This window comes from Gastrolobium bilobum, unplaced genomic scaffold (assembly GCF_033153095.1).
Source record: "Gastrolobium bilobum isolate Gb01-03AN ecotype WA unplaced genomic scaffold, APGP_CSIRO_Gbil_v1 utg66728, whole genome shotgun sequence".
Classification (NCBI taxonomy): Eukaryota; Viridiplantae; Streptophyta; class Magnoliopsida; order Fabales; family Fabaceae; genus Gastrolobium; species Gastrolobium bilobum.
The window spans coordinates 24190-47229 of record NW_026895461.1 but is presented as its reverse complement, the minus strand read 5'-3'; the positions used below and the strand labels follow the sequence as shown (position 1 = coordinate 47229).

At 37.8% G+C, this 23040-nt stretch overlaps 2 protein-coding genes and 1 non-coding gene across 3 annotated transcripts; 2 read left to right on the top strand and 1 right to left on the bottom strand.

Annotated features, from left to right (window-relative positions):
- Positions 1–10175: 10175 nt before the first annotated feature.
- LOC133313101 (uncharacterized) lies at positions 10176–10952 on the bottom strand. Its single transcript, XM_061514425.1, has one exon. It carries the CDS (start codon positions 10950–10952, stop codon positions 10176–10178), a length of 777 nt encoding a protein of 258 aa, XP_061370409.1.
- A 1239-nt stretch (positions 10953–12191) lies between these two features.
- On the top strand, positions 12192–12298 carry LOC133313133 (small nucleolar RNA R71). Its single transcript, XR_009751765.1, has one exon. It is a non-coding gene; the product is annotated as a small nucleolar RNA R71 (small nucleolar RNA).
- Positions 12299–20055: 7757 nt separating this feature from the next.
- LOC133313089 (3-ketoacyl-CoA synthase 20-like) lies at positions 20056–22330 on the top strand. Its single transcript, XM_061514413.1, has 2 exons — positions 20056–20655; positions 21548–22330. The coding sequence occupies exons 1-2, from the start codon at positions 20056–20058 to the stop codon at positions 22328–22330; spliced, it is 1383 nt and encodes a 460-aa protein (XP_061370397.1).
- The last annotated feature ends 710 nt before the right edge of the window (positions 22331–23040 follow it).

Below are 23040 nucleotides of genomic sequence, written 5' to 3'. Positions count from 1 at the left end.
TCCTAAGATGTCCTCAATTACAAGTTCAAGAGCTTTATTGAAAATTTGTATGATTCTTGTAGGAAAAGCAAGCTTGAAAGACAACAGGAGAAGGAAGAAGATTCTGGAGCTCAAGAGGAGAAAAATTGCCTAAGTGTTGAGCGCTAAAACGTTCACACTGAGCGTTTTAGCGCCCTGCTACAGGAAGAGGCCAAAACTTGCTGGTGATGAGCGCTAAAACGCCCACACAGAGCGTTTTAGCGTGCTGCTGCACTAAGAAGATGGAAAATTGCTGGTCTTGGGCGCTAAAACGGCCTGCAATAAGCGTTTTAGCGCCCTAAAATGGAAAAAAGATTCTGGTCTTCACCGCTAAAACGTCCAAATCAAGAGTTTTAGCGTTGGAGTCAGTTAAAGTTAGTTGAGCATTCACCAAGTTTGGACGCTAAAGCTTGATGCCGTTGACAGTATGTAGAGCTTTGGGAATCAACACCTTGAATGAGACCAATCTTATTCTGCATCTTGCAGATAGATCTATCAAGAGGCCTGAAGGTGTGGTTGAAGATGTCTTGGTCAAGGTAGACAAGTTTATTTTTCTAGTGGATTTTGTGATTCTTGACATGGAGGAAGAAGATACAGAAAGTCCTCTATTGTTAGGAAGACCCTTTTTAGCAATTGCAAGATCTTTGATAGATGTTGAATAAGGAAAGTTGTTGCTAAGGGTGGATGAGGAAACAGTCACAATTGATGTATTTGAAACCATCAAGCATCCTGTTGATGTGGAGGATTGTTTTAGATTGGATGTGATACAGGAGGTTGTGGAAGAAGTGAATAAAGAAGAAGAATTCCCAGTTGAGGAACAAAGATCAGAAGAAGAGACAGGTACAGAAGATTACCAAGAAGAGCCAGAAGTGGAAGAGCTTGAGAAGAAGATTGATGACATTCCAAAAGGAGCACCTAAGGTAGAACTTAAAGAATTACCTTCACATTTGAAGTATGTGTTCCTTGGGGATGATCAAACATATCCAGCAATCATTAATGCAATGTTGTCTGATGAGGAAGAAGGGAAGTTGATTAAGGTACTCAAGAAGAATAAAATGGCTATTGGATGGCAGTTTTCAGATCTTAAGGGTATTAATCCTTCCTTTTGCACCCACAAAATATTGATGGAAGAAGAGGTCAAACCAGTAAGGCAACCACAGAGGAGACTCAACCCCACTATGAAGGAAGTAGTGAGGAAGGAGGTAGTGAAGTTGCTTGATGCTGGGATGATTTACCCCATTTCAGACAGTGCTTGGGTGAGTCCTGTGCAGACCGTTCCTGGTGAAAAATGAGAATAATGAGTTGATTCCCACAAGGACAATCACTGGTTGGAGAATGTGCATTGACTACCGGAGGCTGAATAAGGCAACCAGGAAGGATCATTTTCCACTTCCTTTCTTGGATCAGATGCTAGAGAGGTTGGCAGGACATGCTTTCTATTGCTTCTTGGATGGTTATTCAGGGTACAATCAGATAGCTGTGGCACCAGAGGATCAGGAGAAGACTGCTTTTACATGTCCATATGGAATATTCGCATACCGGAGGATGCCTTTCGGCTTATGCAATGCTCCTGCCACCTTTCAAAGGTGCATGCTTTCCATTTTTTCTGATATGATAGAAGAATGCATAGAAATTTTTATGGATGATTTTTCTGTATTTGGTTCTGATTTTGATGTATGTCTAGGGAATTTAGATTCTGTTTTGAAAAGATGTCAAGACTGTAATTTGGTTTTGAACTGGGAGAAGTGTCACTTTATGGTGACAGAAGGTATAGTTCTTGGACACAAGGTGTCTAGGAATGGAATTGAAGTGGATAGGGCAAAAATTTCTGTGATAGAGAAACTTCCTCCACCTGTAAATGTTAAGGGTGTGAGGAGTTTTCTTGGTCATGCAGGATTTTATAGGCGGTTCATAAAAGATTTTTCAAAAATTGCCAAGCCCTTATGCAAGTTATTGGTCAAGGACCAAGAATTCCTGTTTGATGATGAATGTTTGCATGCATTTCATGTTTTAAAAGAAAAGTTGACCACTGCACCTATCATGATGGCACCTGATTTTTCATTACCATTTGAATTAATGTGTGATGCCAGTGACTATGCTGTAGGAGTGGTATTGGGCCAAAGAGTGAATAAATTGTTGCATGTCATTTACTATGCCAGTAAGATCTTAAATGATGCACAAAAGAATTATGCTACTACAGAAAAAGAATTACTGGCTATTGTGTATGCATTTGACAAATTCAGGCCATATCTGTTAGGATCAAAAGTTATTGTTTACACTGACCATGCAGCTTTAAAGTATTTGTTAAGCAAGCAGGATGCTAAACCCAGGTTGCTCCGCTGGTTGTTACTGTTGCAAGAGTTTGAGGTAGAGATCAAGGACAAAAAGGGAGTTGAAAATTTGGTGGCTGATCACTTATCCAGGATTACAGAAAAAGAGCTTCAAGAAGGACCGGAAGTAGTGATCAGAGAAGAGTTTCCTGATGAACATGTTTTGGCAATATGTGCTGTAACAGAGATGGTTGGGGATAAAGTCTTATCTATCAGTACCCCACCATGGTTTGCTGATTTTGCCAACTATAAAGCTGCTGGATTGATGCCTAAGGATTTAACATGGCAACAGAGGAAGAAATTTCTGCATGATGTTAAGAGATACATTTGGGATGAGCCATATCTTTTCTATAGATGTTCAGATAGTGTGATCCGACGGTGTATTCCAGAGGAAGAACAGAAGGATGTGTTGTGGCATTGTCATGGTTCTGCATATGGTGGACATTTTGCAGGTGAGAGAACTGCAGCAAAAGTATTGTTGAGTGGCTTCTACTGGCCCACTTTATACAAGGATGCAAAGAAGTTTGTGGAGGCATGTGACAACTGTCAGAGAACTGGGAATATTTCTAGGCGACATGAAATGCCGTTGAACAATATCCAGGAAGTGGAGATCTTTGATGTTTGGGGTATGGATTTTATGGGACCTTTCCCTTCTTCCTACTCTAACAAGTACATATTGGTGGCAGTTGATTATGTGTCCAAATGGGTTGAGGCCATAGCTACACCAACCAATGATTCCAGGGTGGTGATTGCTTTTCTGAGAAAGAATATATTTTCAAGATTTGGAGTCCCTAGAGCTATCATTAGTGATGGGGGCACTCATTTTGATAATAGGATGGTGGAGTATGCCTTGGCTAAGTATGGAGTGAGGCACAAAATAAGCACTCCATACCACCCACAGACTTGTGGTCAGGTTGAGATTTCCAACAGGGAATTGAAGAGAATATTGGAGAAGACTGTTGGGAATGCTAGGACCCAGTGGTCCAAGAAACTTGATGACACCTTATGGGCATATAGGACCGCTTTCAAAACTCCTATTGGGATGTCTCCATTTCAGTTGCTGTTTGGAAAAGCATGCCATTTGCCAGTTGGATTGGAGCACAAGGCTTTGTGGGCTGTGAGATATCTGAATTTTGATTCCAAAGCAGCGGGACAGAAAAGATTATTACAGCTGGATGAATTGGATGAGTTTCGTTTGTCTGCTTATGAAAGTGCCAGTTTGTATAAGGAAAAGACAAAGCTATGGCATGATAGGAAGATCACACCTAGAGACTTCAAGGTGGGGGATCAAGTACTTCTGTTCAATTCCAGGTTGAAGCTGTTTCCAGGGAAGTTAAAGTCTAGATGGTCTGGACCGTTTGTGGTAAAAGATATGAAACCATATGGGGCTGTAGAAATCAGTTCTTTGGATTCGGACAGAAGTTTTACAGTCAATGGTCAACGATTGAAGTTATATGTTGGAAGTGCTGTGGATAGGCAACTACTGACAGTTGCTCTATTAGAGGTAAAATAGATCATACCCGTCAGGCTCGTGACGTTAAACAAGCGCTGAGTGGGAGGCAACCCACTGTACTAGGTATGTAATTCCATGTTCATACCATATCCATAAGATGAAGAAGAAAAAGGGAAAAAAAAAATTTTTTTTTTGAAATCAAAGAGAAATTTTTTGCTATGTGCTGGGCGCTAAAACGTCAACTCTGACCGTTTTAGCGTCCCAAGAGTTCCATCATTATGAAACTCTCTGGTTGTGCGCGCTAAGACGTTCACTATGAGCGTTTTAGCGTTCACCAACAACACCAATACAGGCACTCTGGCCAACCGCGCTAAAACGCTCAGTCTGACCGTTTTAGCGCTGTGCTGCACAAAGTGTGCATTTTTCTCTGGACAAGGACGCTAAAGCGCTGGTAAGCCAACGTTTTAGCGCCCTGTCACTAATTCGATATAACAGAGTTTCTTCTCTCTTTTTCTTTTACATTCTTTCTCCTCTCTTTTCCACAACACGGTTTCTTCTCTCACATTTGTATCATCAATCTTCGTAGTTTCCTCCACATCCTTTCATCAACATCACGGTATGTATCTCATCTCTTTTCTCTCCATCACATATCATATCTGAATCATAGAAATTATTTGGACATTTTCTAGGGCATTTCACATGTGGATTTCCTGTATCATTCTTAGGATTGCATGTTGATATTAGTTTTATTTGTATTATTCTACTGATCTATTGCTTTTGACTGATATTTTGGGGATGAGACAACAAATCTACCGCATGTTGGTTCTAAATTGTTTTCAAACAACATACCCAGCACACACACACACAAGGTGTTCGTGGAAATGCCTGACCCAAAAATTGGCCTGGCGCTAAAACGTTTGGTTGCAACATTTTAGCGCCCGTCCAGTTTTTACACACGTTTAAGGCCAGGACGCTAAAACGCTCAGTATGACCGTTTTAGCGCCCAGGCCCTGTTTCATACAAAATTGAGGGTCTACATTATGGCATTGTGGGGTTGTAATTCATACATGTTTTGATCCAAATTCCCCACTACAAGAGTTCTAAATCTGGGAATTGTGGAATTGGATTCATGATATGTAATTGTTTGACATTTGGACTGATTTTCTCTTGTTGTGTAGGCACAATGTCTTCTCCTTCTCAACCAGCTCCCTCTACACAGGGGAAGAAGAGATATAAGAAGCGAGCCCGAGTGAATCAAGGAGGAGATATTGAGGCTGAGCCTACCCCACAGTTTGATGCTCACTTTTGGAAAAGTGAGGAACATGAGAAACGTTATACTGACAAGACTTCCAAGAGGCCATTTGTGAGAGAAAGAAAGTTTGTTCTAGAAAAGGATGAATATCCTCAGTTTCAGTCTCAGCTGAAGACCAGGGATTGGGCAACTTTTGGAAGAATATTGGGTGATAGCAGCCCTAACATAGCAAGGGAATTCTTTGCTAATGCGTTTAATGGAGATCAAGGAGGCCAGAGGACCTTCACTAGCTGGGTGAGGGGAAAGAAAGTGAAGTACGATGCTCACACCATCCAAAAGCTGCTGAAGATAAGGTTTTGTGACTATATCAATAATGCCAGTTGTGAGTTCAGGAAGAACTGGCAGAATATTGAAATTCCACCAAGGAGGAGTGACCCAGACTTTGAAACCTGGACCAAGATGGGGGCAGCTGAGCCTATTTTGCAGACTATAGCCAAACCTGGTGAAACTTGGGAGTTAACCAAGGATAAGGTTGCTCCTAAGTTGATTTGGTTGAGGCATTTAAATGGTGAGGCTAGAGTCTGGTTTCACTTTGTAATCTCAAATGTCATGCCCTCTTCCAACCAGGCAGAGGTCATCCTGAAGAGAGCTGTCCTGATTCACACTATCATGACAAAGGCGAAGGTGGAACTTCCTATTCTTCTTCAGGACAACATTTATGATACTCACTCTGACAGTGACTCTGCTGCTTTGGGTCACTGTTCCTTGATTCAGTTGCTTTGTCAGAAAGCTGGTGTAGATGTTACTGATAATGGGGCACCAACTAAATTGCACCCTACAATTGATGCCGCAATGATAACAAAGCAATTGAAGATAGGAGGAGGGGAGGCCACAGGATTGACTCCTGGTAGGAAATCTACAGCTCAGAGTGATGATGAATTAGAAGAGAGGCTACGGTCAGGGGAGCAATGGACGGTGAATACTGACTTCCGTATGAGACATTTGCGCAGGCGTCTCCGGTTTATGCAGTCCAGCCAGCACTCATTTCAGACATATATGGTGACGATGATGAAATCTATATGTGAGGCTCAGGGCTTAGATGTTATTGATTACCAGCCTGCTGTATACCCTCATTCTGATGAGGAGGAAGCCTTTGAGGCAATGGCCCGGACTCACTATGCTGATCATGTGGATGGAGCTGCGCCTGCTGATGGTGCTACATCTTCCCATGCTGCACACACTTCAGAGAGACAGCCTGGTGTTGATGCTACTACCACAGAGACCACTGCTGCTGCTGCTGATACTGGTGCTATGGATGAGGACAGGGGTATTGATCCTGAGTACAACCCCTTGCCTACTGCTGATCCAGGCTCATATTTGGTGTTTAGTGATGATGAAGAGTCTACTGACTAGACTCCTCATTTTGTTTTTACACATTTTCTGTTTTTATGGTTTTATTTTGGATACTTTTAGTTACCTGTGGTATTATTTTTAATTTTGTACATTTGTTAGTACATTGAGATTCTCTGTTTGAATGATGCACTTTTGAAATAGTACTGATGCTATTTGTTGATATGTGAATGTGTTTCAGAATTTGTCAACTGCTTTTTAGATTTAAATTAGTTGCTGGGGACAACAACGTTTAAATCTGGGAATGGGGTGTGAATGAATGACATGATTATGGTGGTATCACACAGTTGATGATGACACACAGTTGATGAGCCAAACAGGGAAACATCTCAATCCTTTCTTTTAAATTCTTGTGAATGTAGTTTTAGGTAGTTTAGGTAGTGTTGTATATGTACAAAGGTTGGATTTAGAGTTGAGATGATGTGAATTTTATGAGGATAGGATGATCAAAGTTTTACATGATTGATCAAAAAATTTTTGATGCAATTTGAAATCCTTGCATGTGTGCTAAATGATATGTTTGCAATACTCATGCTATGTGAGGAGTAGAGAGATCAGTTTGATGTATATAGAGGAATTCAAGCATGCACTCTGAACTGTGAGACATAGAGCCTATACAGAAAATTTTTGTTCAGAGAGCACTTCACTGTATGAGTAACTCTAGAACTTGCCCTGTTTCTAACTTGAAATAGTTCATGGTTTGTAAAGTAGAGTTTATAGAGGCATTTTTCTTTTGAACCAAATTTTCCTATTGCATGGAAGCCTTAAGCCAAACTTTTTGTGATAAAACTAAGAGCCCTGCACTTATTCCAGATCCTAAATTTTCAGATTATGTGTTCAGATAAGGGGTAAGGAGGAAAGCTCTGTTGGAGAAAGGTGTTTCTGCAATGAACAAAAATATTAAGTGTTAAGTGTTGGAAATTTGGAGAAAAAGAAGAATGAAAAAGAAAAAAAGAAGTAAAGGCACAAAGTGCTTGGTTTGGAAAAGGAAAAGAAAAAGGAAATGAGGAAAAAGGGAAATCAAAACAACACAAAGTGTTGAAAGTTGGAAGAAAAGGAGGAAGGAAGTTCAAGAAAAAGAAAAGTTGTAGAAAAGGTGGTGAAAAGAGTAAATGAAAAGGAAGAAGAGAATGAGAAGGATTAAGGAGTACATAGATAAATTCAATAGTGATCCTCCTCTTATCTGAATCTGATTCATCTATCTAACCTTCTGCAACATCAAATCCTACCTTTAGCCAACTACGTGCCAAGCCATTTTTCCTTCTTCTATACAGAATCCTATTCCTAGTCAAGTCATACCACCAAAGCCTCTTTTGTTCTGCTTATGAATCACTGTCACTATGGAAAGTGAGAAGATGGGCAAGCTTATAGTAGTTTGAGTGCAGTGGAGATTGAGTGATGAGTACACCCTTAGACACTAGAGTGCAAGAGAGTTTATTCTCACAATTTTTGAGAAGTTCCAAGTGAGGGGGTGTTTTGTGTTGAAGGTCTCTGCATTTCATCTTACTGATCTGTTGAAAGTCATTGTGATGAGGTTAAGCAAGTCATAGTAAAAGATAGATTGCTGGGTTGTTAGATTGTATCTTGGAAAGTTGATCTGTCATATTTCAATCCAACCTCATAAATTTCATGTGTAAAGAATCTCAAGTCTTTCTCTGTCTTTAAAGTTATTGCTGAGGACAGCAATATTCAAATCTGGGAATTGTGATGAACCCTTAGTTCATCATGGTTTTTAGCAGGAATTAGGATCAAATTGTGTGATTAAATGATGAAAAACAAGGTTAATGTCCTAAGATGTCCTCAATTACAAGTTCAAGAGCTTTATTGGAAATTTGTATGATTCTTGTAGGAAAAGCAAGCTTGAAAGACAACTGGAGAAGGAAGAAGATTCTGGAGCTCAAGAGGAGAAAAATTGCCTAAGTGTTGAGCGCTAAAACGTCCACACTGAGCGTTTTAGCACCCTGCTACAGGAAGAGGCCAAAACTTGCTGGTGATGAGCGCTAAAACGCCCACACAGAGCGTTTTAGCGCGCTGCTGCACTTAGAAGATGGAAAATTGCTGGTCTTGGGCGGTAAAACGGCTTGCAATAAGCATTTTAGCGCCCTAAAGTGGAAAAAGGATTCTGGTCTTCACCGCTAAAACGTCCAAATCAAGAGTTTTAGCGTTGGAGTCAGTTAAAGTCAGTTGAGCATTCACCAAGTTTGGACGCTAAAACGGTCATTCCTTAACATTTTAGCGTTGGAATCAGTTAAAAGCAGTTGAACATACGTAAAGCATGGACGCTAAAACGGTCACTTATGGACGTTTTAGCGCCCACATCAGTTTTCTGTTTTTAATTGTAACACTATATAAGGCAAAGCCTTGACACTTAGAAAGATCTCTGGATCTGAGGGATCTGAACTTTCTCTCTCTCTCTTAAACTTTAGTTTGACTTCTCTCTAATTCACTTAGGTTTTAGTTTTTGTATTAGGATTTCCTTGTAATAGTTTGGAGATTGAAGACTTTCAACATGGAAATGAAGTTTGTTTCTTCTTCTCTTATTTATTCCTTAGTCATGTCTGAGTAGAGTCTTTGTAGTCTGAATGCAATAGAACTCCATGATAATATTATGTTGATTTGATTAATATGATGAAGTATTTTTCATGTGTTGATTTGAGATTTTCTGATTTAATTATTTCTATCAAGGAAGTAATATAGAACAGGGATGTTTATATGACTTCTGTATTTGATAATCTCAACATCAGAATTCTAGTACTCAAGGTATTGATGCTAGAGTTCTGATGTAATCTTAAGACTTTAGTATTTCATGCATGTATTAAGAAAGAGATCACCAAGGGGTTGGGGTTTCTGATTAATGTATCTATCAGGGTAGTAAGGGATTACATCTTGATGATAAGTAAAAGGTTGATTAACATCACATGGAAAGGAATTCATCATATGATCAGTTTTTACATGGGTTATTATGGAGGAAAGTTGTTTTCTGACTACTTGTTGTTTTATTAATTCCTAATCCATATTTATTTTGTGTCAAATTACTTACAATCAATTTTCTGGTGACAAATTATTCATGATTTTTACAAACTCTTATATGATTCAAATTAGTTTTCTATGGTTTATTGGTGTTTGAACACAATTCCTCGTGGGAACGATCTTTACTCATCATTTTATTACTTGTACGACTAGTGCACTTGCTAAGCGTCCAACACAAGTGAAGGTGGTTTTATGTTGATCTTCTGGTGCTAGAGCAATCTGATTATATCCCGAATATCCATCAAGGAAGCAGAAGTATTCCTTACCTGCTAGATGATCCAACATCTGATCTGTGAAAGGGAGTGGGAAGTGGTCCTTCCTGGTGGTATTATTGAGCTTCCTGTAATCTTGGCAAATTCTCCATCCTGTAACTTTTCTTACAGGGATTAGCTCATTTTTCTCATTTACTTCCACTGTTATGCCTCCCTTTTTGGGAACGCATTGGACAGGACTTACCCAACTGCTGTTAGATATTGGATATATAATTCATGCGTCTAGCCATTTAATGACTTCCTTCCTTACCACTTCCTTCATTATAGGGGTTCAATCTCCTTTGGTGTTCCACTAAAAAACTGTTAGGGTCAGTCAATAATATTTTATGCATACAAAACGAAGGACTGATACCTTTGAGATCCGCTATGGTCCAGCTGATAGCTCCTTGGTACTTCTTTAGCTTGTTCAGCTACAATTCTTCTTGCTCCTTGGTGAGAAAGGAGGAAATGATCACAGGAAGGGTGTCATCGTTTCCCAGATATGCATACTTCAAGTGTTGGGGAAGAGATTTCAGTTCTAGGTGAGGAGATTTTTCTGAGGAAGGTCTTTTGAGTTGTTTTTCCTTTTCAGTTCTTATCAAAGGTTCAGGTCTTCTTTCTTGCAGATAGCAACTTTGCTTCCTTTTTTGTGGACCTCCTTCTTCTTCCTCACATTCTTCCCCTTCTGTTTCTCTGCTAAACTGGTTGTCTAACAACGTGAGGGCAAAACATTCCTCCAGATCTTCATCTTCATCTTGGAATTTCATTGCCTTGACGATATGGAATTTGATTTCATCATCATGAACTCTCATGGTCAGTTCCTTTTTTTGTACATTGATTACTGCTCCTCCAATTGCTAGGAATGCTCTACCCAGAATGATGGGAACGTCAATATCAGCTTCGTAATCCAAGATAATGAAATCAGCGGGCAAGACAAATTTGTCTACTTTGACTAGCAGGTCTTCAATCTTCCCTTCTGGCTTGACAATGGATCTGTCTGCCATTTGTAAAGTTACCGTGGTTGGTTCAGCTGGCCCAGTGGATAATTGTTTGAAGACAGATAGAGGCATGAGATTGATGCTTGCCCCTAAATCATACAAGGCCTTCCTTTGGTATGTATTTCCTATAATGCAAGGAATGGTGAAGCTTCCTGGATCTTGAAGCTTAGGTGGAAGTTTTCCCAAATACTGGCAACTTTCTTGTGTCATTTTTACAGTCTCATATTCTGTTATCCCTTTTTTTTTTAGAGAACGTCTTTCATGAATTTTTTGTACCTGGGCATTTTCTCTAGTGCGTCCACCAGAGGGATGTTAATGTGGAGTTGTTTTAAAATGTCCAGGAACTTTCCAAACTGCTTATCATCTTGTTGCGTCTTTGTTCTCTGAGGGAATAGAATTTTTGTTGGTATTTGCCTGCTTTGAGTTGGGCTAATTAGTGAACTCTTGTCCACCTGGTCTTCTCTGGTGTTGGCTTCATTCTCCGGTTCTGGATTCTGCTCATCAATGGCTGGTTGTTGCTGTTGTGCTTTCGGGGTTGTGTCAGATGCTTTGGTTTGTTCCTTTTCTTTTGAAGGAGGGGTGGGTTGTGTAGTGGCTTTCCCACTTCTTAAGGTAACATCTTTGATTTGCTCTGAAAGGGAGTTGGGTAGGGTAAGTACTTCCTTTGGTGAGGTTGTTGAGGGAACGTCAGTGTCCCCTGATGATAGTCTTGATGTTCTTGTCTTGAGATTGGCAACAATCTGTCCCAGATGGGACTCAATGTTCCTAACCACTGCATCATTCTTGGTGACATATTCTTTGACATAGCTTTCCAAAGTGTTGATGCGTTGGTCATCTCTGTGGAAAGGAACGTAATTGTTCCTTCTTGGTTCAAACCTTCCACTGCTGCTGCGTTGCTGATGCTGCTGCTGTTGAGTATTGTATGGTTTCTGGTTCATGGGTGGCCTCCATTGGGGGTTATGGTTCTGATCTTTGGTGATAGTTCCTCCAGGATTTGACGTGTTATTATGTCCTGCTTGTTGGTTGTCTCTGGTGAAGTTATTGTTGCCAAAATTTTCTGCATAACACACCAATGCAGTGGATGGGCAATCTGTTGAGTCATGAAGGTCACCACAGGCTGAGCATGGTTCTGTTCCAGCTGCTGTGAGTTGTAAGACTTCCATCCTTGGTGCTTCTTGGTTAGCTTTCAGGTTCTTTACTTCATTCATGAGTGAGGCTAGCTGGGCTTCCATGGCAGTTTGTTTATCTAGTTCTAGCATGCCTGGCTTCCTTACTGGGTTCACTCTGTCTATTGACCATTGGAGACATCTTTCAGCAGTTCCTTCTATGATTTCATACCTTGATTCAAGTGTTCCTGTAAAAAAATATCCTCCTGCAGCAAAATCTAAATAAGATTGAGAAGTGTGGTCAAGTCCTTTATAAAACGATTGTAACACTCCCCAACTCTCTACCCCATGGTTTGGACACTTACTGATGATGTCCTTGTATCTCTCCCATGCCTCATATAGATTCTCTCCATAAAACATTATGAAGTTAGGGATTTCTGCTCTAACATCAGCTTGTCGAGACATGGGGAGAAACCTCTCTATGAATTTGTTAGATAGCTCTTCCCATGTGTGGATTGATCCAGGGGTGAGAGTTTTCATCCATGTTTTTGCTTTTAAGCCCAAGGAGTGAGGGAACAACCTCATTCTCATGCTTTCTTCTGTCACACCCTCAGCTTTGAAATTATCACAAATATATTGGAATGTGGTGAGGTGTGTGTAAGGATCTTCTGCAGGGAGTTCATTAAAGATCCCTGCTTCCCTAATCATGTGAAACAGATAGGTTTCAGTTCAAAATTGGGTGCTACAGGAGGGAGGATGACTCCCCTGTCTGGTCTATTCCTGAAAGGAACAACCAAAGTTCTGAAATTATGTTCAGGAGGAATATCTTCATTATTGTTATGATCAGCCATGTTTTCAAGAATTTCTTCCCTGAGATTCCTTCTTCTTCTATGAAGAGTAAGTTCTGGTTCAGGATCAAAGGGAAACTCAGGTACTTCACTGGAGTGGTTAGAGTCTGTTTCTGACTCTTCACTCATAAACCATAAAGACAAGTTATATATACAGCAGATTTAGTGAAAATAAAATAAAAGTAAAGTCAAATATACAGGGTATGTACTAAAAACAGTAAATAAGAACAAAATTTAGTGTTGCTATCCCTGGCAACGGCACCAAAAACTTGTTGGGTGGTTTGCTGATGGTGGAAAAAGATAAGTTCTAATGGGGGACGTTCCTCTGTTCTAAACAGAACACAGATTCGCTCCCTTACTTCCAACCCAAGTGCGCAAGTGCATGCATCAAGTAATAAAGGGTGTATTAAGGCCCAGATTATCGTTCCCAGGAGGATAGAACTCTAGATATTGTCTGATACTGTTTTATAAAGAATGAAAATGAAAAGAAAAGTTAGTGAATGAACTGTCTGGTCAAACGTTCCTTACTGTCTTGACAACGTTCCTCAGGAACAGTAAGTTCAATCTGATGACAAACAATTGCTCGCTACGTTATGTATATGATCCTTCCTGATTAGAAGAAGGTGAGATAATATTCATTGGAGTTTGATAGATAACAACTTAAAATAAAGTATAGATATTTAAACAGAAATAACTATAATTAAGAGACAACAAGTGGATGGTTTTAAAACAGTTTGACAGAAGGAACAGATTCACTGCTCCATTCTTAAATAGCTATTTTCTCTACTGAAGACCTAGCACTTTTTGGCTTTGTCCCAGTTTCTTATCTGCCAACTCTGATTCCTCAGCTCATGGACTAGATAGCTCACAAGTTTCCATATTCCTATGGCTCCCTTGACTCCAACAGGTACTTAGTACAGAACCTGAAAATGGACGAGTTGGCCCTTTATTCCTAAGGTGACCAGTAGTGTTTTTGCCATGACACTACCTTCCCCCAATGGCTAAGCTATCTGAAATCCCTTCCTTATAGAAGTTCCTTTCTCAGTATGTGTTCAATTTCTATTGATACACAATGAATATAGCTTACTTATCCAAAGAAATACAAAAAGAGCTTCAGTCAAGAGTTTTGCAAATAGTTATTTAAGATTTTTGCAGTTTATCCGTTCCACAGATAGTTCAGCCCATGGCTGATATTTGAAACATAATTATTCCAATCTAAAATCCCATAGACCCGAGATTCAGCTTAGAGATAACGAATGGAACGAAAAGAATAAACACTTATATTAAATTAAAAGACAATTTACACAAAAACAGAAAATGGAGAAGGATGGTTTGATGCTCGTGAGGAGTCTTAAGGGTTGATATAGAGAAGAGAAGAGGGGTTGTCACTTAGTTACAGTTACAACTTAAATAAAACTAAGCTACTACTACTACTAGGTGATCTTCTTCCTTTAGGACTTCAATCCCTCCATAATTCAATGATGTTTTTGTGTGTGGAACGTCCTATTTATAGGGAGAAGAGGAGTGGCAGTCTTGTAATTCCTTTGGAGCAGGGTTCTTGTGTGAAGGGGCGTGGCGGTGGCAATAGAGTGTAGAAGATGTGCAATTTGTTGGATGGGACAGTATTTGTTGATGATTAGCCGTTCTTTGTAGTTCTTCCCATTCCTTGCTTTCTTCTTTGGCCAATGAGAACTCTTGATTCTCTGCTCTTCATGTTTCCTGGTGCTTAGTTGGTGCACCGCCTCTGCTTTTCGAAGACTTTGTATCCACGTTTCCTGCAAAATGTACAGAGGCATTAAATGAGTAGAGCAGGTGCATTAAATGCTTCTCAATCTGTTTCCCTTTTAATATATTTTAAGGAATACGTCACCATACGTCCCCCCACTGTGTTTTTGTCACAAATGTGTAAAACAAGTAATTTTCATGCTGAAGTTGTGCATCAGATGAGGGAACGTGCGGTATTTTGCCATCAAAATGGGCCTAGATGGGAACGAATTTACGTCCCATCAAGAACCTCACAAAAGGAAGCACACTTGGAGATGAGAGAATGATTGAATTGAATCAGATTTTTCTCCCAAAAATCTGACCTATGTAGCGCACAATGGTGGAGGAATAAGTGGAGTTGTTGCAATTCAAATCTAGCCAACAACCTCCTATCATATCCTCATCAGACTAAGTCTATACCTTGTCAAAAATCTGATTTAATAACCATCATATGGCCAGCCATATGGTGCGCCCTCATTCAGCCCAATAAGAGTCCAAATACATTGAGTAGCTGCATTCAAATTTGAACCAACTTACTCACTTATTCTCTCAACCAACCAAATTTGGTTGGAGCTTATTTGGTTGATCAAATGACCATCATAAGACCCCAAAATCAGCGCCCCAAATCAGCCTTGGATGATACCCAAAGATCTCCTCTTGATACTTGGGATTTGTTCCAACAAGATCTTATCTTATCCTTTTGTTATGAAACAACTTTTCATAGCCAATTCAAATTCGAATTCATACATTTAAATTCAAATTCAAAATTTAAATTCTAAATTTTAATATTTGATAATTAATTAAATTAATTAAATTAATTAATAATGTCTTGGACCATCCAAGCCCATTACATGTACCATGCGCCCTTTCCCTCTTAGGTGGGCTTCTAAACTTCTTCTTGGGCTAACAACCTTTATTAGGCTCAATACCTTTAATGCTATATTCATCAAGACAATAAGGTGTTAGTGTGTGACCCATTAGGCCCAACATAGCCACTGACATAAATGGGCTTGGGCCCAACAAGCCCACAACCCATTTAATGACAACACAGAGCACTAGCAATGCTTTGTTGCCCCAGAGCTAGTTAGGTTAATGACATGATCATCCTATTACATATATTTGGTTACCGTATGTATTTCCTTTCGTCTCGGTTACCTTCCTTTTAAACCTAGGGTGAGGAAATGCATCAACCCTTGCGGTTTAAGGTAAGCTTTAATTCGAAATAGGGAATCTTCAATTTACTGACTCTAAAGGCAGATTATCTCATGATCTCTTTTACTATGCATAGATTCCCAAGTCATGTAAATGTCATCCCGATTTCTCCGGTTTACAGATAACCTAATCCCTTACAGAGATTTGATGAATTCCTTCAGCTTATCACCCTAGGCCTGTGCTCTTTCAGGACATGCCCAAAAGTATACCTATGAGTCTCCATGTTTCAGGCAGACGAGGTATACAATCAAAACATGCCTTCTAGAACACAGTCTAGGTGACAACTTATGGTCTAAGGAAAGACATACCCAAATATTAAGAGACTGCTCTAATGCTACTTTTGTAAGATTTCCTCATAGAGTCTTTTTGTGGGTCTGTTCAGTGCGAGCTATACCCTTATAAGTCCACCCACGACTTTAGCTAAGACATCTCTATATCTGTAGCTCATGAGGTCTTTACCTTGTATCCGAATACAAGTAGATAAGTCGTGCTAGTCTTACCCGAGATTACTGATCCCCATTCTCAATGTCTCTAGACTAGGAACATAAAATTAGGAATAAACATCTGGTATCCTTAAATCCTCATGATCGCGATCTCATCACAGATACTCAAGAGATACCTGTTTTATTCCAAGGAGTTTATCCAGTTACTCATATAATATATTAACAATAATATTGAGACAAAATATGAAACAAGATAAAGAGTGGTTATTATTTATTTGCGACAATATAAAAAGGTCCACATATGTCCTAATCTAATCAAAAGAATGTCTTTAGAACATCCGTATACTAAGAGCTGGTTCTTACAAAAAGAGTCCATGTGATCATATTTGGATGGAATATATCTGTCATGTACAGATATAGATAGAATAGACATTGGTAGATTATTCAAAAAGTTTGTACATGTATGAGACTGTAAAGATTACAACAATTGAAATTAAAATTTTTTCGAGTGGCAATGCGGAGAATGATTATAAATATGTTAAGACATTAGATAACGTAAGAAAGTAGTGTTACCAAAAAAAAAAAAAAAAAAGTTTATCCACCGTTTTATATTATTAAAGGTAATACTTATGTTGTTTTTTTTTTTTTTTTAAAAGTTAATACTTATGTTAAGTCTTCTATTTAAATTATAGTTTTATGATGCACTAGTGTACAATATACAAAGGTTACATGTGGCATGTTTAACCAAACCAATTTTGTCTCTATAAATAACGAGTCAAGTTTCCCCATTCAAAATTCTTACCTCACTTGTCGCTATCCGCGTGATTCGGATCAACTATCATTACTATCATCGTGAAATGGTTGGAGGTTGTTCAAAATCCTGCTCCTGATTTTGTGGGCTTCACTTCGTGTAGCTTCCAATTTTAAGAATGTAGGACCCAGGTTTCCTCGGTCCGGACCAAAATTAAAGACGTACAACTTTATATTAGAACATAATAACATTAAATAATATAGGATCAACTTGCATGTAACTTTTAATCCAAAAATGTATCCATACATCTGCGGGGGAAGGATTCATTTACAAATTTTTTTGAATTTTTTTACAAATTACACTATGTTCTCCTGGGAGAACATAGTATAATCAGTCTTCTCCCGGGAGAAGATAGTGTAGTTTGTAAGAGTTTGTAAATAAAAAAGTTTATAAATATAACCTGTCCCACTTATTAATATTACTTTGAAGTATCGGTAGTGATCATACAATATTTCATGTAATATGTAAAGAACTTTGAGATACATCACTCAAAAACTAGCTCAAAAGGTGGGAGTACTTAAGTCCTTATAAATTTCACATTAGTTGCCACCTCACACGAGAGTCTATCTGTGTTAAGAAAGTCCACAAGAGAAAGTGGAGGGCGACGAAACTCTGATACCATGTAAAGAACCTTGGGATACACCACCCAAAAAACTAGCTCAAAATATGTGAGTGCCCAAGATCTTATAAACCTCACTTAATTGCACATACAACCAACGTGAGACTATATATCTTTAACATACTATTTGTTAGATTCGGCAAACACCCACGCAGACATTTAATTCTCGCTTCCAGTAAAAATCCACTGCCCAATGTTATGTTCTATATGTAATAATGTAAATCGCAAAATCAATTATTTCTTCCATGTAATGCATGCAAACTAAACTAAAGAAAAGCCAACCCCTGACAAAAAGCAATGACTCATAGTTATTACTTCAATCGAACTCCGTTATCCATTCTACTGACATATACAGTGCTCAAAATAACTCTTGCCCATAATCATAATAAAAAGAGTTGCTCAGCGTATATCTACCTAATAAATAAAGTTGTTGTGAAGTTTATGTCATTGAAAAGATTAACACATTTCCGAATTTTTTTGAGGGGAAATATCATTTTCACCGGTAGTGGTGTTGCTATGTATCACTTAAGCTCTTGTGGTTTCAAACTTATTATTAATACTCATTGTGACAAGTTTATCATTTAACTCTACGTGATTTTAAACTTTCACTTACATTCATAGCGGTGGTAAAAAATAAAAATATTTAACTTAAACCCCTTATGATCTTATAAATATAACATTTTTTATGTTTCTAAATTGTTATCTTATATAATTATGATATTATCAAATATACTTTTAACAAAATAAATTATAAAAATCAAATTAAAATTTATTTAAAGTTATTTGTCTTAAATTATTTTTAAAAAATCTTAAATTTTTTATTTATTTGAAAAATATATTTAAAACTAATATTATTAATTAAATACGTATTATCTAAATAAATTACTTATTTTAAATTTATTATTTTTTGAGAATATTGTAATGATATCAGATAAATAAATTAAATATTCCTTTTTCATTTTTTCAAAGATTAAAATTTTAATTTTTTTACTTTAAATAATAAAATATAGTAAAAAATGTTTGCATAACATTTTGCTTCAAAACAATTTCCCCCCCTGCAAAAGCAATTAAATCTCTTAAATATATATTAATTGAGCTAGCGATCAATTTTATAGACATTTGGATTCCATATTAACATATTGTTGTTGAAGGTTTTTGATACGAGAGTAATCATATTAAAGGGTTCCAAAAGGATTGGCATATTCAGTTTGTCCACACTTATAGAGAAGAAAATTATGTTGCTGACTGGCTGGCGAATTATCCCCTGGACAATACTACTGCTCCTGATATGTCTAGCTTTGTTATTCTCCCTTTGCAGATTCAATCTGTTTTTATTGCTGATTTAGCCTCTGTTTGTAGAGCTCGAACAGTGACTGTTTTGTAGATTTTTGCTGGGTTTTCCTCAGCATACCAAAAAAAAAAAAAGGAAAAGGAGATTAACGTTAGCAAATGGTAGCTCAATTTGCCCCTGAGCTCTCAAGGATTTGCTTGAGTTAGGGAAACCATGCTTTAAGCAAATTTTTGAAAAAAATTTGAGGTCAGGGGACGTGCATCTCTCCTCCAATGAGGGAGTAGCCTATACGGCCGTACTCCAAGGGCAAAACGATCGGAGGAGGTTGAATGGGGATACCACTACGTTATTTATCATTTTGATCTCAATAAATGTATTTATTATTATTATTTATTTATATGCATAGATAATTGAGGATTTGTTTTCTTAATTTTTCTTGAACAAACCACAAATTAAATATCCTATACGAGAGTCAATCATCTACACATTCACATTATGATGGAGTCAGCTCTTCCAAAAAAAAGAAAATTTTTTACATTTACAAAAAACTTAAATTCAAAATCTTATTTAAACGAAATCAAATATGTATTATTTGAACCAACCCCTCATGTTTTCTTAATTTTTCTAATGCATAATAGGAATACTCGTTTTTTCTGTTGAACGAATCTTAGGAGTCAATAAAAAAATAAAAAATATCAAGGCTATTTATCTTTTCATGTGAGCTCCACGTTGACTTTTCGTTGTACATTTATCCTTTTTCCTTCTTTAACTCACATATTCAAACATAGCTATTTTATTTAATGGCGGACACTGATTGTAATTAAATCCAAAGCTAACTCCTGACAAAAGCGTTAATTAATAGTTATGAGTTCTATCTCCCACAAACTACCTTTTAGCTTTCTTTACCAACTTATACAGTACCTAAAATAATACTTTCCTTTTTACCAAAAAAAAATAAAATAATAATAAATCTTGCCTAAATAAATAAATAAAAAGAAAGAACACTTGCCCAACTCGAAGTATTATTCCCTACGGCCATGTTTTGCACCCCTCGTTCCTATATAAGGTCAAGTACATGGTATCTCAGACAAATAACAAAGCCTTTTGCATCGAGGGTTTTAGAATCCTAGAGCTTCAGAAATAACAACCGCAGCACCTTCCCCCCTCTCCAATGTTGAAGCATTTCCAGCTTATGTACTACTTTTTTACATCTAATAGAATGAACATTTTGTTCATGTCCCTTCTAGCTGTAGCTGCAGCTTCTATTTATGCTCCTGATTTTTATCCACATCCTTCAATGATAATAGCGTTTTGCTTAACTGCATCCCTAGTATACTACTTCCTCATCAGCAAACCCAATAAAATATACTTGGTAGACTTTGCATGCTACAAACCAAGCATTTCTTGTCTTTGCACCAAGGAAATGCTACTTGACCGAGCCAAGCATGTTGGTTTTCTGTCAGAAGAGAATGTCAAGCTCGTGACTAAGATAATAGATAGGTCTGGGTTGGGACCACTGACCTATGTCCCAGAGGGACTATTGGAGATCCCACCAAAGCTTACTCTGGATGAGGCAAGGAAGGAAACAGACACAGTGCTTTTTGGGGCTGTTGATGAGCTCCTGGAGAAAACAGGAGTTGAAGCTAAGGACATAGGGATTCTTGTGGTGAATTGTTGCTTGTTCAATCCCACACCATCCCTATCGGACACGATTGTGAATCACTACAAGCTTAGAGGGAACATATTGACCTATAATCTTAGTGGTATGGGGTGCAGTGCTGGTGTTCTTGCTGTAGACTTTGCCAAACAGCTACTACAGGTTTTCTCTCATCTCGCTTCCTTGCCTTACGATATGTATTTTACTTTCATCGATCATTGCCATCACAGACATAGCACAACACATATCTCGAATTATTTATCAAAATTGTGTATCTTCCAAGATTGGTAAACGTTCTTTCACGGTTTCGATTTGATGCAGTTGCACCATATTATAATATCGATCCGGCAATGCACTTTTTTTTTTTTTGGTAAGCTCCGGCAACGCACTTTAATTTGTGTATTAAAAGTGTAAGTCGGGTCTATGGAGAGCAGGGACTATCACCGATAGACTAAGCTAGGTCAATCATACTAAGTGGATCCGATATCACAACATAATCCTAAAATCTTAAAGCATTAGGTTCTTGGATCCTCTCATTTATATACGTTGTTTCACTTTATTCATTATTAACCACTGTGAAACTCATCACGCTTGAATACTCTAAAAAAAAGCATTATTATCCTTTGATGTGTCACATCATTATAATTATAGTATCCCAAAGGTATGTATATCACAACTTTTGTTTCATAACTTGAAAAGTATATATATGGGTAATGTTTTTGCAGAGATTTGTTTTTAACAGCGACATTTTGACAGAGGAGGAGGGTCACACATGTAAAATAAAGTTGATAGAATATATGCTTATTCAAGGGTGGTTGTTAGATAAGACAAAATGATATGAACCGATCATAAATAAAAGGAACCACTTATTCTCTTTTCTATTCTTTCAAATGACTATTTAATGACTGTAGCAATTTACATTATTAGGCCACAATTAAATGACTATAGTGTTTTACAATAGACCAAAAAAAAAAAAAATCTTCAAAATTTAACTAATTAATATTCAATATCCTGCCTCTATTTCCTCAGTCCATTTGATTATTACATCCAACAGGCACACCCAAACTCATATGCTTTAGTGCTGAGCACAGAAAATGAAATCTCAAGCATGTACTGGGGCAACAACCCTTCAATGCTTCTTGTTAATTGCCTATTTCGTATGGGTGGATCTGCAGCCCTGCTCTCAAGCCATCCTTCTGACTGCTACCGCTCAAAGTATCAGCTCATCCACACACTGCGTACCCATGTGGGTGCTGATGATAATAGCTACAAATGTGTCTTTCAGGAAGAGGATGCTGACCAGAAAATTGGCGTTTCACTTTCCAAAGACCTCATGAATGTTGCAAGGGATGCACTCAAGGTACACATCACATCACTTGGGCCAGTAGTCCTCCCCATCTCAGAAAAGCTCAAGTTTTTGGCAAATCTAGTGGAGAGGAAGCTCTTCAAGACGAAGATGGAAGCCTACATGCCAAATTTCAAGCTAGCCTTCAAACACTTCTGCATCCACACAGGAGGTAGGGCAGTTCTAGATAGGATGCAGAAGAGTCTTGAGCTTGATGACTGGCATATGGAGCCTTCAAGAATGACACTTTACCGTTTTGGAAACACATCATCTAGCTCTGTGTGGTATGAGTTGGCTTATTGTGAGGCCAAGGGAAGAATCAAAAAGGGAGATAGGATATGGCAAATGGCATTCGGATCTGGATTCAAATGTAACACTGCTGTGTGGCTTGCGTTGAATACTATTGAACCGGCATCGAGGAAAAGTCCATGGAGGGATGAGATTGATGATTTCCCTATTAAAGTTGATCAACCAATGCAGAGTAACAAGTAATTCAATAAGATAAAATTGTGGTTTAGAATTTTTATTATAATCACCAGGATACGGATTAAGATAATTACTATTTAAAACTTGATTACTTTAATGTCATGTTAACGCTTTATGTCCCACTAAATTAGGTTCATATGTGTGTTTTTATATTATTTTAAAAGAATTGTGTACTTCACTTCTTGGCTTTAATGAACTATGTGCGTTTGCCGTCTTATTGATTCCCAACCGTTCTCTATCAATCACTGTCTTTTTTTTTACTAGTTTCTTTTTATGATATAAGATACATTTTGATTACAATTGAGAGACAACAACAAAGAGAATAAACAGTCTTGATCAAGTGTAAAATACATTAAATGTGTACAAAAGAATGAAGAATCTCCTAAAATAACAAAGAAAAAAGTATAAATTTATACGATAGAGCCACAAAAGAAGAAGAATGTTATAATAAAGTAACAGCAACATAGATGAGTTTTGAAGACAACAATAAATTAAGAGCAACAATTAAAAATTAGAAGAGCAAAATTAAGATAAAAAACAATAAATCATGGACAACATTTTTGAAAAAGCTAAATGTCACAAGTTATGGTAAATGAGAAAAAAGTCCATCAAATTATAAAGTAATTGCTAAATAAACAAATCAAAGCATCAAAATTAAGTGAAGAACCAAGATCAAAGCTTAATGCATTAATCTAAGTCCAAAAGCTTATTCGGAT

Coding starts and splice junctions, on each gene's coding strand:
- LOC133313101 (XM_061514425.1), bottom strand. CDS start 10,952: ATGACACAAGAAAGTTGCCAGTATTTGGGAAAACTTCCACCTAAGCTT.
- LOC133313089 (XM_061514413.1), top strand. CDS start 20,056: ATGAACATTTTGTTCATGTCCCTTCTAGCTGTAGCTGCAGCTTCTATT. Junction 20,656..21,547: donor TTGCCAAACAGCTACTACAG/GTTTTCTCTCAT, acceptor TACATCCAACAG/GCACACCCAAACTCATATGC.